Source organism: Lynx canadensis, chromosome B3, assembly GCF_007474595.2.
Source record: "Lynx canadensis isolate LIC74 chromosome B3, mLynCan4.pri.v2, whole genome shotgun sequence".
In the NCBI taxonomy this organism is placed as follows: domain Eukaryota; kingdom Metazoa; phylum Chordata; class Mammalia; order Carnivora; family Felidae; genus Lynx; species Lynx canadensis.
The window spans coordinates 69,031,514-69,044,403 of record NC_044308.2 but is presented as its reverse complement, the minus strand read 5'-3'; the positions used below and the strand labels follow the sequence as shown (position 1 = coordinate 69,044,403).

The following is a 12,890-nucleotide window of genomic DNA, read 5'->3' as shown; positions in this document are numbered from 1 at the left end:
AGTAACAGCTATCAAAAGCCAGTTCCCTAAGCCTTGGGACATCGCTCTGAATTGCCGTGAGCAGCCTACACTTTCTGCCCATTCGTGGAGAGCAACAGGATAAAGAAGAAAGGTGAAGACTCATGAGGCCAAGACTGTCTTTGGACCCCTCTCTCAATTCCTTACTGCTGAGGCGGAGTTTCAGCCTCATAGACATTCTTGTCTCATCTTTCTTGGGTTCTACTTCACTTGTCTTTCCCGTACATGGCAGACATTATAGGTTGCCTACCCAATACTCATCCTCCTCTTCTTAGGAGCAAAAGCCCATTTTATTCAGGGTGGCATTGTGCCCTGCTGAAGACCACATTACCCAGCCTCCCTTGAGGGATAGCTACTATGTAACTAAGTTCTGATCAAAGACATGGAAGTGGAAACTGCTGGATGGACCTTCTGGAAAAGCTCTCTAAAAATGCCTCGGATAGCTGAGGATGCCTGTGCCTTTCCCCTGTTGCTTTCATGCTTCCTGTCTGGAATGAAAATATGATGGCTTGAACTCTAATTGGCACAGTGCATCATAAAGTAACTTTAAAGATGGAAGCCAATGTTAAGGATGGAAAGACAGAGGAGTTAGGCTCTCTAATGAGGAGCAATCATACTGGCTTTAGATTTCTTTTATGTGTAGAGATTTAACTTCTCATTTCTCTAAGCCACTGTAATCAGGTATCCATTATTAGCAGCCAAATGCAATCCAAACTTGAGGCTTGAGATTGGTAATGCTTTCTGATTTCATTCATATGATTTTTCAGGACTGCTTTTTCTGGATCAAACGTCAACTTTGGTCACAACTGCCAGCCATTCATTCCTCAGTGTTTAGCTTGAAATGAGCTTTGTAAGTGTGCACTATGCCCTGAGTGGGAAGAGGTGAGGGGTCACATACCATCCTGCCAAGGAAAAGGACAGCCACAGGGCGTATGGGCAGCAAGGGCTCTGCAAACAGGTGAGGTCAATATTCCCTCACAGGAGACGGAAAAGGATTCTGATCCCTTCGCCTTCATATAGGAATGCAGTTTCAAGTGAATGAATTTTGTTTTCAATACCCTTCTTCTAGGAGGCAAATCTTCACTCTTTATTTCTAGCGAGGTCCTTCTTTCAGGTTTAGAGCGCTAGGTGTGAATGAAGAATACCTCATTACATGTTTCCCCAGGCACACAAACTCTCTACCTCTCTCAAATCAGATGAAAATGGTATTGGCAGGTACATAGAAGATCCTGACCTCACTCCTCCTATTTGCCCTTCTCCTTTCTGCCCCCAGATGAGGCAACCAGGCTCATCTCCTGCCTGCGCCCAGTCTCCCAGAATCCGGATCTCTCTCAATATCCAGACACCTGTCCTTTTGGAGGTACCGAACTGATATATATGTCTTTTTTTTTCTTTTTTTAAATCATCTGCACTGTGTGCTGCCAAAAGGCAGGTGGAACATTCTAGGCTGTAGGTGGGGAGAAAGATTGGTTTTAGAGGCAATGGGGGTGACAGCTGAAGCAACCCCAATGGATGAAATTACCGAGCATGTTAACAGAAAACAAGAAGAACAGAATAAAATCTTGGATGACTTCAAGAGTAAAGACAGTGAGATTTTCACTTTCAAACTGACAAGTTATCAGGTTTTCAAAGAAAGTAAAGCCAGTTATCAAGCTTTCAAAGAAAGTAAAGCCATGCTCCTATGTCCATGGTCAGGTTGTCGGAGTTAGAGCTGAGGGCTTATCTCAACCTTATTCCTAAGCCTCCTGCAGAGGACACAGCCCGAGGCAGTCACCGCACAGCATTTACTCAGATTCCCTTCTGTAGTCTGAGAGATGGTTTTTCACCCCAAGCTGCACTGTTTAAAGGTGCTCATTTTTTGTGTTCCGAGTGTTCCTGATTGCCAGAAAGGAGGCTGAGAAGCCATTGACTCTGGTGGAGAGATCTGTTTAACCTGTGCTGACATATGTCCTGCACAAGGAGATAGCCAGCTATTTTTGCCCAGCTCCAACCACACTATACCCGGAGTTCTTGCTTATTCTGTGTCAGCTTTGGACTGAAGATTAATGAACAGAAGCTTCTGTTCAGAACAGTGTTCCAAATGGCAAAGAAACTTGAAACATGGCCATGACTGGGCCGAAGGAAGTAGAAAGGTTTAATGTGACCAGGAAGAACAGGGAGGAGGACAGGACAAGATGGCTCTCTTCATCTTGAGACTGGTGCCATGAGAGAGACTGGAACAGTTTTGTGAGAAAAGAAAGGGGGTATTTATTCATCCGGTTACAGGTAAGATGAAGTGACCCCTCTTCTTCCTGCCAACTCCACACTCCCATAATTCCAAGCCAGCAATTCTACTGGTGAAGAAAGTACTCAAAGAAGGTAAAGGCATACACCTAAGAAGGAAGTATTTCTAAGCTAGGCTCCAGTGGCCATAACGTTCTCTGGTGCTCCGTGAAGAACGGGCTGAAAAGTGGGGATGAATGAATTAATGATGATCTCAAAGACTCTCTGACATTGCCACTTTTAGCAACTGTCAAACACTGTGTAAGGAGAACACACTCTATCTTGAGTTTGATTGTCAACAGTGACAAATGCAATTAAAGAGCTATTCCAGGAGCAACCTTACTCTGCTTTCATTTTTGTTTTTACCTCACACTCTGACAAATTCCCTCTCTAAACTGCTAATGTCATTATACTATCGGAAATGACGAAAACGATGATCCTCAAACCAGAGTTTGTTTTGCAAGAGTAAGGTTTCCCACAGACAGTTAAGGGATTTTATTATGTATATAGTAAATGTAAAGCATTTATTTCGAAAGGCTAAATATACTTATTTTAAACAATAAGCACAATTTGCCTTCTAAAATAAACGCTAAATGGGCACATCCAGACCTATTGCCTGCCCATGACAGAATGGCTTCCAACCCAAAAGTTAGCAATGCTCCCCCAAATAGTCCTAAGTCCTTTCAATATCTACAACAGAGTATTTTAAAATTAAACCTTTTCAAATTTACGTGTTAAGGACTTTAAATTTTAAGAGGGCGCAGTATAATAAAAATCCATTTGGTCCTTGCTCTCCACTAGGACTAATAATCCTTTGTTCTTCTGCTTGCTCACAGACATTAGCCCCCACCATGTCCTCACCGCCCTCAACATGCTGCTGAAATTCCATGGTCAATCATTATGAATATTCTCTTCTATACACCCTCAACACACTAACCTATTTCTCTTTGTCATACTCACACTGCAAAACCCCGACCTTGGTTACATCCAACTCTTTTCCTACTCTGGGCCTCGCTCTGGGATGAACTGGCTGGAGAAAAAGACAACCTGGTGATGGGTTTCACTTTAAGTTCATGACCACAGATCTCAGGTGGGGCCCTTAATGCTGCCTGGCAATCACATGACACTGTTCTGACCCATCTACTCTCTCTCCCTCTCACTGGCTATCACCACACACTTTCTCTTTACTCCTCAAACCTCCAAACATCTTCTCCCCATCCTCAATATCAGCTGATGATCCTGCTTCCTACTTCACTGAGAAAATGGAAGCTATCAGGAAAGGACTCCTACAGACCCCAGACATAGTGTGTGTGTGTGTGTGTGTGTGTGTGTGTGTGTATCCGCCAGCATCAGCACCTACACTCCCTGCCCCCCCTGCTTGTTGTTGTGGATAAACCATCTAATGCTGACCCTTGCCTGTGCAGAGAACGTTGCTTTAGAAATTATCTCTCTCACTCTTACAAGATAAATTTCCCTTTCTCTACTAGATCATTCCCACTAATGAAGAAACAAGCTGACAAGTCTCCCATCTTAAAAACTCTTCTTTTGACCTTACTTCTACCTCTAGTTAGCATCCTGTTTTTCTGCTCCTCTTTGTAGTAAAATTCTTTGAACAAATTGTCTGTACTTCTCTCTCCAAGTCTTTTTCTCCCATTTTCTTCCAACTTACTCCAAAGAGGCTTTACTTCATCTCTCCATTCCAACTGCTCTTGTCAAGATCACCAATGACCTTCACTCATCATTCTTCCCTCCTGGAGACGCTCTGTGAAGTTGGCACCCAGGACATACCATTCTGTTGGGTTTCCTCCTGTCTCATGGGTTGTTCCTCCTCAGCCTCTGCCATCAGTTCCTCCTCTTCTGCCTGACCTCTTGATGTTGGAGAGCACAAGGGCTCAGTCCTTGGAACTCTTCTCTCCCCCCCACAATTCTTTCTCTCATCCAGTCTCATGTTCTCCAATATGTTAATGACTTCCAAATTCCAATGGCTACAACAGAACTCTCTCCTGAACTCTGGACACATATATTCAACTGCCCACTCAACATTTTCATTTTTATATTGAATAGGCAACCTAAGTTTAACATATCCAAAAGTGATTTCCAGATATTCCCCTTAAAAAACGTCCGTACCCACAATCTTCCCCTACTCAACTGCTGGACGTTCCATTCTTTCATTTGCAAGAATAATCTTTGACCCTCCTTTCTTCTCTCATTCCCAATTTGAAGTCCTAAGGGCTCTAACTTCAAAATAGACCCAGAATCTGCCATCTTCTATCAACCTTTATTGCTACAACCCTGGCTCCAACCATCAAACTTTTTTTATTGTGGTAAAATACAAAATTTACCATTAGTGACATTTAGTACATTCATAAGGTTGGGCAGCCACTATCATTATCTAGTTTCTGAACATTTTCAGGACTCCAAAAGGAAACCCAATCCCATTAAGCAGGTGCCTCCTGGTCCCCCCTCCCCCCAGGACCTGGCAACCAGTAGCTGGCTCTGTCTCTAAGGATCCCCCATCAGCTCTTGACTGGATCATTGTGAACCTCCCAACTGGTCTCCTCATCCTCCTATTTGCCTCTATGCTGTGCTCAAAAAGTGAATCTGATCACATCACAGAGTAGCTTAAAGCGTCCACCAGCTTCCCTTCTCAGAATAAAAGCCAGAGTCTTCACAATGGCCTCCAAGGGCCTGCACTCTTGGCCCCATATTGCTTTTCGGACATCTCTTCCCTTCCTCCCTACTCCTCACTCTCCTCCACCCCAACATACTCCTTCCTCAGGGCTTACTCCACATGTTCCCTCTTCCTGGGAATATAACCCTTCTCAGACTTGCATGGTTTCCCACTTCATCTCTTTGCTCAAGTATTGCTTTCTCAGTAACATTATATCTATCTATCCATCCATCCATCCATCATCTGTTTAAAATGTTTATTTATTTTGAGAATGAGCAAGAGAGAACACATCAGTGAGCGGGGGCGGAGCAGAGAGGGAGAGAGAGAATCCCAAGCAGGCTCCATGCTGTCAGTGCAGAGCCTGACATGAGGCTTGATCCCAGGAATTGTGAGATCATGACCTGAGCTGAAATCAAGAGGTGGATGCTTAACGGACTGAGCTACCCAAGTGCCCCAGTAACATTCTATTTAAAACTATGACTCCACCCACCTGGGGCACTCTTAATTCTCCTTAACCTTGCTTTGTAGAATTTACTTATCTAAGTAAAGTATATCATTAAGTATGTAAGTACTTATTTTGTTTATTGTCTGTGTGCCTTACTTTCCTACCACAATGAAAGCCCTCAGGCCAGACATCTTTGTTTTGTTCACTCTTGTCTCCCAATGCCTAGAACAGCACCTGACACACAGTAATATCTGTTGAATGAATATGTGACAGAACAGAGGAGGGGAAGAAGTGGGTTACTTCTGCCCCAATCTGACCAATTCCTTCTTAGCTACAGTAGCATGTGAGGATGGAAGGGGTGGACATGTCATTGACCATATGGAGTCGCTGGCCAAGGAAAGCGCAATCCAGAGGTCCTACACCCGGAATTTTCTCTTGGAGGGGCTGGGGTGGGGGGGGTAGGAGCCGTGACTCCCTCTCTCACCTGTAACACAACCCCACACCACCTTTCTACTCTGTGGACAGGCTGCCCCAGGTCTCCCACATACCTGTTGTTGTCCACGTAGCGGATGAGCATGGGGTAGAAGGCGTAGAGGTCTCTGCAGAGGACTGCAAACTCATCCAGGATGAGGAGCTCCGCCTCCTGAGTGTCTCCTTTGGTGTCAGCCTTCAGCTGCTCCTCCTCCTGCACAGTCTTCACAGCCTTTTTCTTCAGCTTCTCCAGAGTTGGGATGAAGTGGCTTTTCAGCAGGTCTGGCCTGGCTTTGCTGATGATTGGCTGGGCATACACTGCGTTTGCAAACAAAAAGCCTCCCCCTCATTTCACACATTACAACAATTAATAAAAGGAAAGAGGTGATCCTGAAAGGTGAGGCTGTGACAGTCCATCAACTCAAGATAGCCCCTGCCTCTTGTTCCCTTCCTTAGTGGCCCGCTTGCTCTCAGGAAGCCACAGCTGGGGAATGGAGCCACAGGACAAGGTCCCTATTCCTGTTCTGCTTGTCCAGGCCACAGGGAGCCCCTGCCACCCCTGACCTTATCAGTCATGCCTGCTGTTTGCCACACCTCTTAGCTCCTTATCATAGCCTTAGCACATTCATCCTGGTTTAGGCTTGCTAACAATATTACCAATTCCTTGAATGGAGCCTTTTCCCCCTAATAACCAGCTCTGTGCTGAGCCAAAAGTAGGCACTCAGTGCTATGCTTTCTGGTTATTTTATAGAAGAAACTCCTGTTAAAAATATATTGATCCACCCACAGTTCTCACTCTCCAATGTTTGAAAACTGCCAACTCGCTGCCTGGGGGCTCCTCTGGGTCCTGAGGAAGCTAGATCAACTAATTATCTGGTATAATGAATGGAGGGAGAGGCTGGGGTGGCCACCAGAAGTCAAAGAGCAGATACAGTAATCAGTGGAACTTGGGACTGTGATTCTGGGCCTCTTAAAGAGCAAGATAAAACTTATGTGTCGTACCCTTTTCCTTAAATGGAATATCCTCTTGGTCCAACTCATAACGATCAGAGTCAGAGTAATTATAAAAGAAATAAGTGAAATAAAATTAATAAGAGTCAAGAACCAATGCCAATGTGCATGGTGTATGTTTTGTGTATTTCAAGGTTTCTTTAGCTTAGGGCATTTCAATCGGAAATAACCTACATTCTGGCACTTTTTCTTTTAAATCTGCCTTATTTTTCACTTTCACAAAAATGACCATTGCAGAAAAAGGAGACAAAGGCAGCTTTTGCTGAGATGCATCAACCAAGAAGTCGAAACTCAGCGCTTTGAGAGCCATTCACATTCTATACCTTGCCCTGCCCGGAGGGTTACTTCTGCTTTGGACCCATAATCAGAATGGCTATTCCAGATGTGGGTGAGATGGGGTTACAACTTAAAATCACTTTTTTTTTGGTGCCAGCAATTAAGTGGCCTGAGATATGGATACCCCTGTGGAGTAACAAGTCAAGTTCAACTGCCACCAGCACCCCTTGTGCTGTGACACCTTTCCTCTCTGCACCTCTAGGGAGCTGAAGGAGCCTGTCCTTCTGCCTGCTTCTGTCCCTGAATCCCTCTTGAATTACAAATTAGAGCTTCTCAACAAATTGCCTTGGGGTTGGCAATGTTCTTGGGCTAATGGGTCAGAAAGGAACCTCAACTTTATTTACTTATATTGTTCACAGAACCCTGTACCATCTAGTAGCTATGGGCACCTATAATATTGATAATTCCAGTCTCAGTTCATTTCAGAGACAGGAGGGGGGTAGGAACTTTTCTTCCTTGGTCTTGTAGAGGAATACCTTCTCATTTGCCTGGGAAGATAAATATCTAAGGTTGGGTTAATAGCTCCCTTTGGCCCAGTCACTGTGTCTCCTGATCCAGGGGATGGCATGGGTGAAAATGCCACCATGGAGCTGTCTACACTGTAGGTTGATGAAAGGCAATGGCTTCCCCTTGGCTTCTGTCTCCTCAGACTTTGCTTTGACAAGAGGACACTAAATATTCACGGTTTCCTGACTATGGGAAGTATGGTCATTTTCCATACTTTTCCATACTTTTTCCATACTCATTTTCCAAGCCTTTCCTTTTTTTTTTTTTTTTTTTGAGCTTGCTTTAGGAACAGCTAACAAAATTCATTAAGAGCCTATTGCATGCAAGCAGTTCTAGGGGGACACAGATATAATAAACAAAAATCCCAAAGTGATGCTGCTGTGAAACTAAATTAGAGAGTGTCTTAGAAAGCATAACGTGAAATACAAATGCTAGCAATCTGAGTACAGCTCAGATGGGAGTGAGTTTTCTACATGTACAAAACACACAGGATCACTTACCAGGAAAATATCCACAATCATTACTGTAAGAGCAAACGGGAGTCTTAAGTACCAAAAGCAAATAAAGCAATGAACATCTGAGTCAGGCAGAGTGTATCGAGAAGGGCTTCCTGGAGATTCGAGGGACTTGGCTTAGGTGAGGAGTGGGCAAGAGGCATTTGCTCTAGGAAGCTCTCCAGGGGAAAACCTTTTTACTGTTAAATAACTAAGATGGGGAGGGAGACTAGTTTAAAGATGGACTAAGATGAAAAGAAAACACAGGCACCCTGGCTTTGTGCTGGGAAAAGAGACATTTGTGGTACCTGCGATGCGCTTCATCCAGGATGCCTCGTCGATGCCCAGATTGTTGTTGATGATTTTCAGAATGTTTCCCAGGATGACACTGAGGTGTTCAGAGGTGACCTTGGTGCACCAGGGCCCTGTGCTGGGGGGCAGGTGCTCCGGCCCCCGCTCCCACCAGTAGGACAGGTAGTTGCACAGCATGGGCAAGATCACCTCGATGACGTGGGGCATCTCCGTGTACCGGGCCCCTGACTCGGCCAGGTCGCTGATTTCCTTCATCAGGCCTTCCAGCTGAGGGATGTCAGGACACATCTCTTCCACTGTGTCTGGCATCCCCAGAACTGACCAAGAGGGTACAGGAAGAATACAGGGACAGTAATTCAAAAGCACAAATAATGTAAACTTCCCTGTCTTTCCCGCCCTTCCTTTGGTCTTGAGACATTAAGTTTCCACCCTCGAGCTCCAGATGAGTGAGCATTGGATATGGGGGAGTTTCTGTCCTCCAGGTGTTTGTATAAAGATGGCGGCTTCCAGAGGCTGGATTATCTTCCCAGATGCCATAATCAGCATAGAACACTTCAACTTAATGCCAAAGGAGCATCACAGAGACAGCTGAGGGACATTTCCCAAGACTTCTCTGAGATAAAGCCAGTCTCTTGACTTCTCCCTCTCTGCCCTACTGCATGCATAGCACAAAAGACAATACTAGAAGGAGAAAAGCAACTAATCTGTGTTTAGTTGAAAACATGTAGAGTTCAGTCATCTGGATCTCTGTACTGGTTAGAAAAGGAAAAGAAACCCCCTCTCATCAAATATTCCTTCAGCTGGACCAGAGACATAGGTTGAAATTTGGTGGTGGTGGGGGGGGGATTGTATTTGAATTAATTTCTGCATTTCCAACAGAAGTTATTGATGACCTGTGCCAAGACTTCCTGTCATGCTTAAACCTTTTTGTTTCCGAAGGCTTCTATGTGAGGAAGAGTGATTAAGCCCCACCTTTTCCTCACACTTAAGACTGAGGTCACTTCACTGAATGCGGACAGACAGGATGATGCGGCAACAGATGGAGTTCAATGTGAAATTGAGGAAGGCTGTCAGATACAAGAATCAAAAACAGAAGCAGCCAGGGGATATCCATCCTGTTCTACAGGGCAGACGAGGAGAGACTGGAAGCATCCTGAGGTTCTTAAAAGGTGAGAAGATTAGCAGGGACTCTGAAAGCAGTGCAAGCCCACAGCTCTGTCTCCTCCCCTGCCCCCCATCTGCCTACTTCACCTGGACCCAGGACACACATCCTATGCAGACTCCACCCACAAGCCAAACTTCTCACACTGCGGCCAAAGCATCAGGCACCACAGGGGTGAGGGAATCTGAGAAGCCACAGGAAAACGGGGAGCAATTTTCTGGAACATCAGTCCCACTAGATGACTCGAGGAAATTATTTTTGATGCTTGGAGAAAAATGCGACGTTCTCATGAATTTCAAAGGACAAAGTGGAAGACTTCAAATAAAGTCTTTTGTGAATTGAGTTATGCCTGCAGGCCCTTTGCCATTGCGGTTACCGCTGGCTGGAAGTCTCCCTTCTCTATCATTTAGGTACATAGGAACTGAAGGGTTAATGAGTAAGAGAGGTCAGACAAATTCTGTGGCCTTTAGAAATACTGGTCAGTTGAAAGGAACCATTTTGATTTCTCCCTTGATTGCACTTTCTGGAGCAGAGATATAGGACAGTGCTGGCCATCGTTGGAGACACTAAATCTGCAGCGGAGACAAGTGAGTCTATTGGATGGCATGGACTGTTGCAAAGCAAATGATACGCAGGAGCCTCCCTGCTATGGAAGAGGCCCCATGAGTTCCTAACACTCTGCCTAGTGACGACTTTTTGCTGCCATCACTGTGGCTAAAGATCTCTCTTCCTTGAAAGTCCTAAGTGGACCAATGCCCTTTAAAATCCAGATAATTCTGGGCCCCTGGGTGGCTCAGTGGTTAAGCCTCTGACTCTTGATTTCGGCTCAGGTCATGATCCCATGGTTACTGGGATGGAGCCTGGGGTCGGGCTGTGTGCTGACAGTGCAGAGCCGGCTTGGGATCCTCTCTCTGCCTCTCTCTCCCCCACTTGCACTTGCCTGCTCGCTCTCTCAAAATAAATAAATAAATAATTTAAAAAATTAAAAAAAATCCAGACACTTCAAAAGGATTAGTAGCATGAGAGCCAGAGAATGTGACACTCCTGTGATTTGCAAGGGAAGGGAATTATAAGGGTCAGACATGGCTTACTGCCAGTGTTGGTCATGTGCAGAGAAGTCTAGTCTGTGGACACTGCAGCAGAACAGCCACCGGGGGTGACATCAACATGGGGGTCTGGAGGAGCCTCACAAAGTAATTTTACATATACAAGAAGTTAGAGACCGGGAAGTCAAGCTTTTTATCTTGAAACTCTGCACGTCGAACAGTGCCAACTGCCGCAGTTGCAAGTGAAGTTTACAACTATTGCCCGTAACATTATAATTAAGGCAGCTCAGGTGTTTGTGTTTAAATGTCACACAGACAATACATCACCATGGACACTTTCTTCCCCTACCTAAGAAAAGAGTTGCTTGAGGGTGCTGCACTGGCATCATTATAATGACCTTTAAAAGTTATTTATATGTAATTGGCCCTTGAGTGAAAGAAACATTTGTGATTCAGATGGTGTTTTATACTCCTAATGCCACATAACAAACCCAAAGAATGAATGCTGCTGAAAAACAGCCTCGGCTGGGTCCTACTAGAATCAGACACAAGGGGTGCCTGGGTGGCTCAGTTGGCCAAGTGTCCGACTGACTCTTGGTTTTGGCTCACGGTTTGTGAGTTCAAGCCCACATTGGGTTCCGTGCCGACAGTCTGGAGCATGCTTGGGATTCTCGGTCTTCCTCTCTCTCTGCCCCTCCCCAACCCACACTGTCTTTGTCTCTCTCAAAATGAATAAATAAACTTAAGAAAAAAAGAATCAGGCACGAGACTGTTGGGGTTATCATTAGAACATACTTCCCTTTCATCTCTAGATCAGTGGTTCTCAAAGTGGGGTTGTCCTACCAGCAGCATCTGGAAACTTGTCAGTCCCGATCTCCTGAGTTAGAAACTTTAGGGGTAGCATCCAGCAATCTTCGTTTTACTAAGCACTGAGTTAGCTTCTCAAGTCAGATTTTCTCCACCAGGCAGCTCTTTCATAAGGCGGCATGGGAGAGCACCACCTCTTTGTGTAAACAGACAGCTCACATGGGACCTGGGCCACCGCTCTCTCTGGATGACTGCTCCAATAAGGGCATGGAAGTAAACCGGCTGGTGACTAGGGTATCTTGTTTGATAATCTGATTAACAGACCACTGCCGCCCACAACCAAAGGTTTATCTAATCTTGAATACCTAGAAGATACTAATATTCACCTTTTCTAGGCCTATCTTAATTTCTGGATGAATCAGAAAATGCTCCAGGGTCTTACAGAAGAGTTAACATGAGGAAGTGCTGGCAAAACACCAACTGTCCATTAATAGAGATGTCCCATTGACTGAAGCCTTGATAAATCAGCTCATATTTCTAAACCAAAGGCTCATATGGTTTGTCACCCTATACATTCCTCCCCCACCTTGGTCCCTTGGGGCCACTCACTTTGTATAATGAATGAAGTCTACTTTCTTAGGGTCCATTAAGCCATCAGTCATTCTCTCGCTCCAGGCTAACCTGATTATCCCAGAATACATATTCATGTATGCTCTACTTTTCAAGAGCCGCACTGGTCAGCATTCCCTCTGTTGATTAACTGAATGATGGAAAACATGGACTCAGGGGACTGGGACACATCCCACAGTGTGTCACTGATGGATGAAAAACTGTGTCATCTCTAATCACACCCTTCTCTTTTTCTCCCTGTGGAGTATGCAATGATTTATATTTATTTTTTATTTATGGATATGTCTTACTAAATAAAGGTCAAGTATATAAAATAAGAAGGAACAGGTTTCTAATTGCCCTTGAGAAGAACAACGGGACAGAGTCATTCCCTTGCTTACCAGAGCCCATTCAGGGTTTCCCCCATCTTTGTCAAGTTCTGATTTTACCCCCTACTGTATGTCTATGAGCTGAAGAGTGGAGTAGGCCTATTTCCCGAGGCATAGCTCTACACCCTGGTCAAACAGAGATACAGGATTTCCTGAATCACAGTTGGAGCAGATCAAACACCTAGCACTCTCATGAGTGGGCCCATATCCCTTTGGAGCTGGGGAGGAACACTTTACCTGGCACCTGACTACAGAGGTCACAGCTCTTTCTCAGCATTACCAGAGCCTGCTTAGTGGTTCAGCTCCCATGTTAGCTGCAAGATGTGACTCATTTGGTATCAGCAGAGGGT

The 12,890-nt window shown here is 44.9% G+C and overlaps 1 protein-coding gene across 1 annotated transcript in view; it reads right to left on the bottom strand.

Annotated features, from left to right (window-relative positions):
* The window catches only part of RYR3 (ryanodine receptor 3), a 357,957-nt gene that overhangs the window by 61,043 nt on the left and 284,024 nt on the right, over positions 1-12,890 (bottom strand). The window contains 2 exon segments of the mRNA XM_032593518.1: positions 5,945-6,185; positions 8,524-8,844. Of these exon segments, the coding sequence (XP_032449409.1) occupies positions 5,945-6,185; positions 8,524-8,844 (562 nt within the window).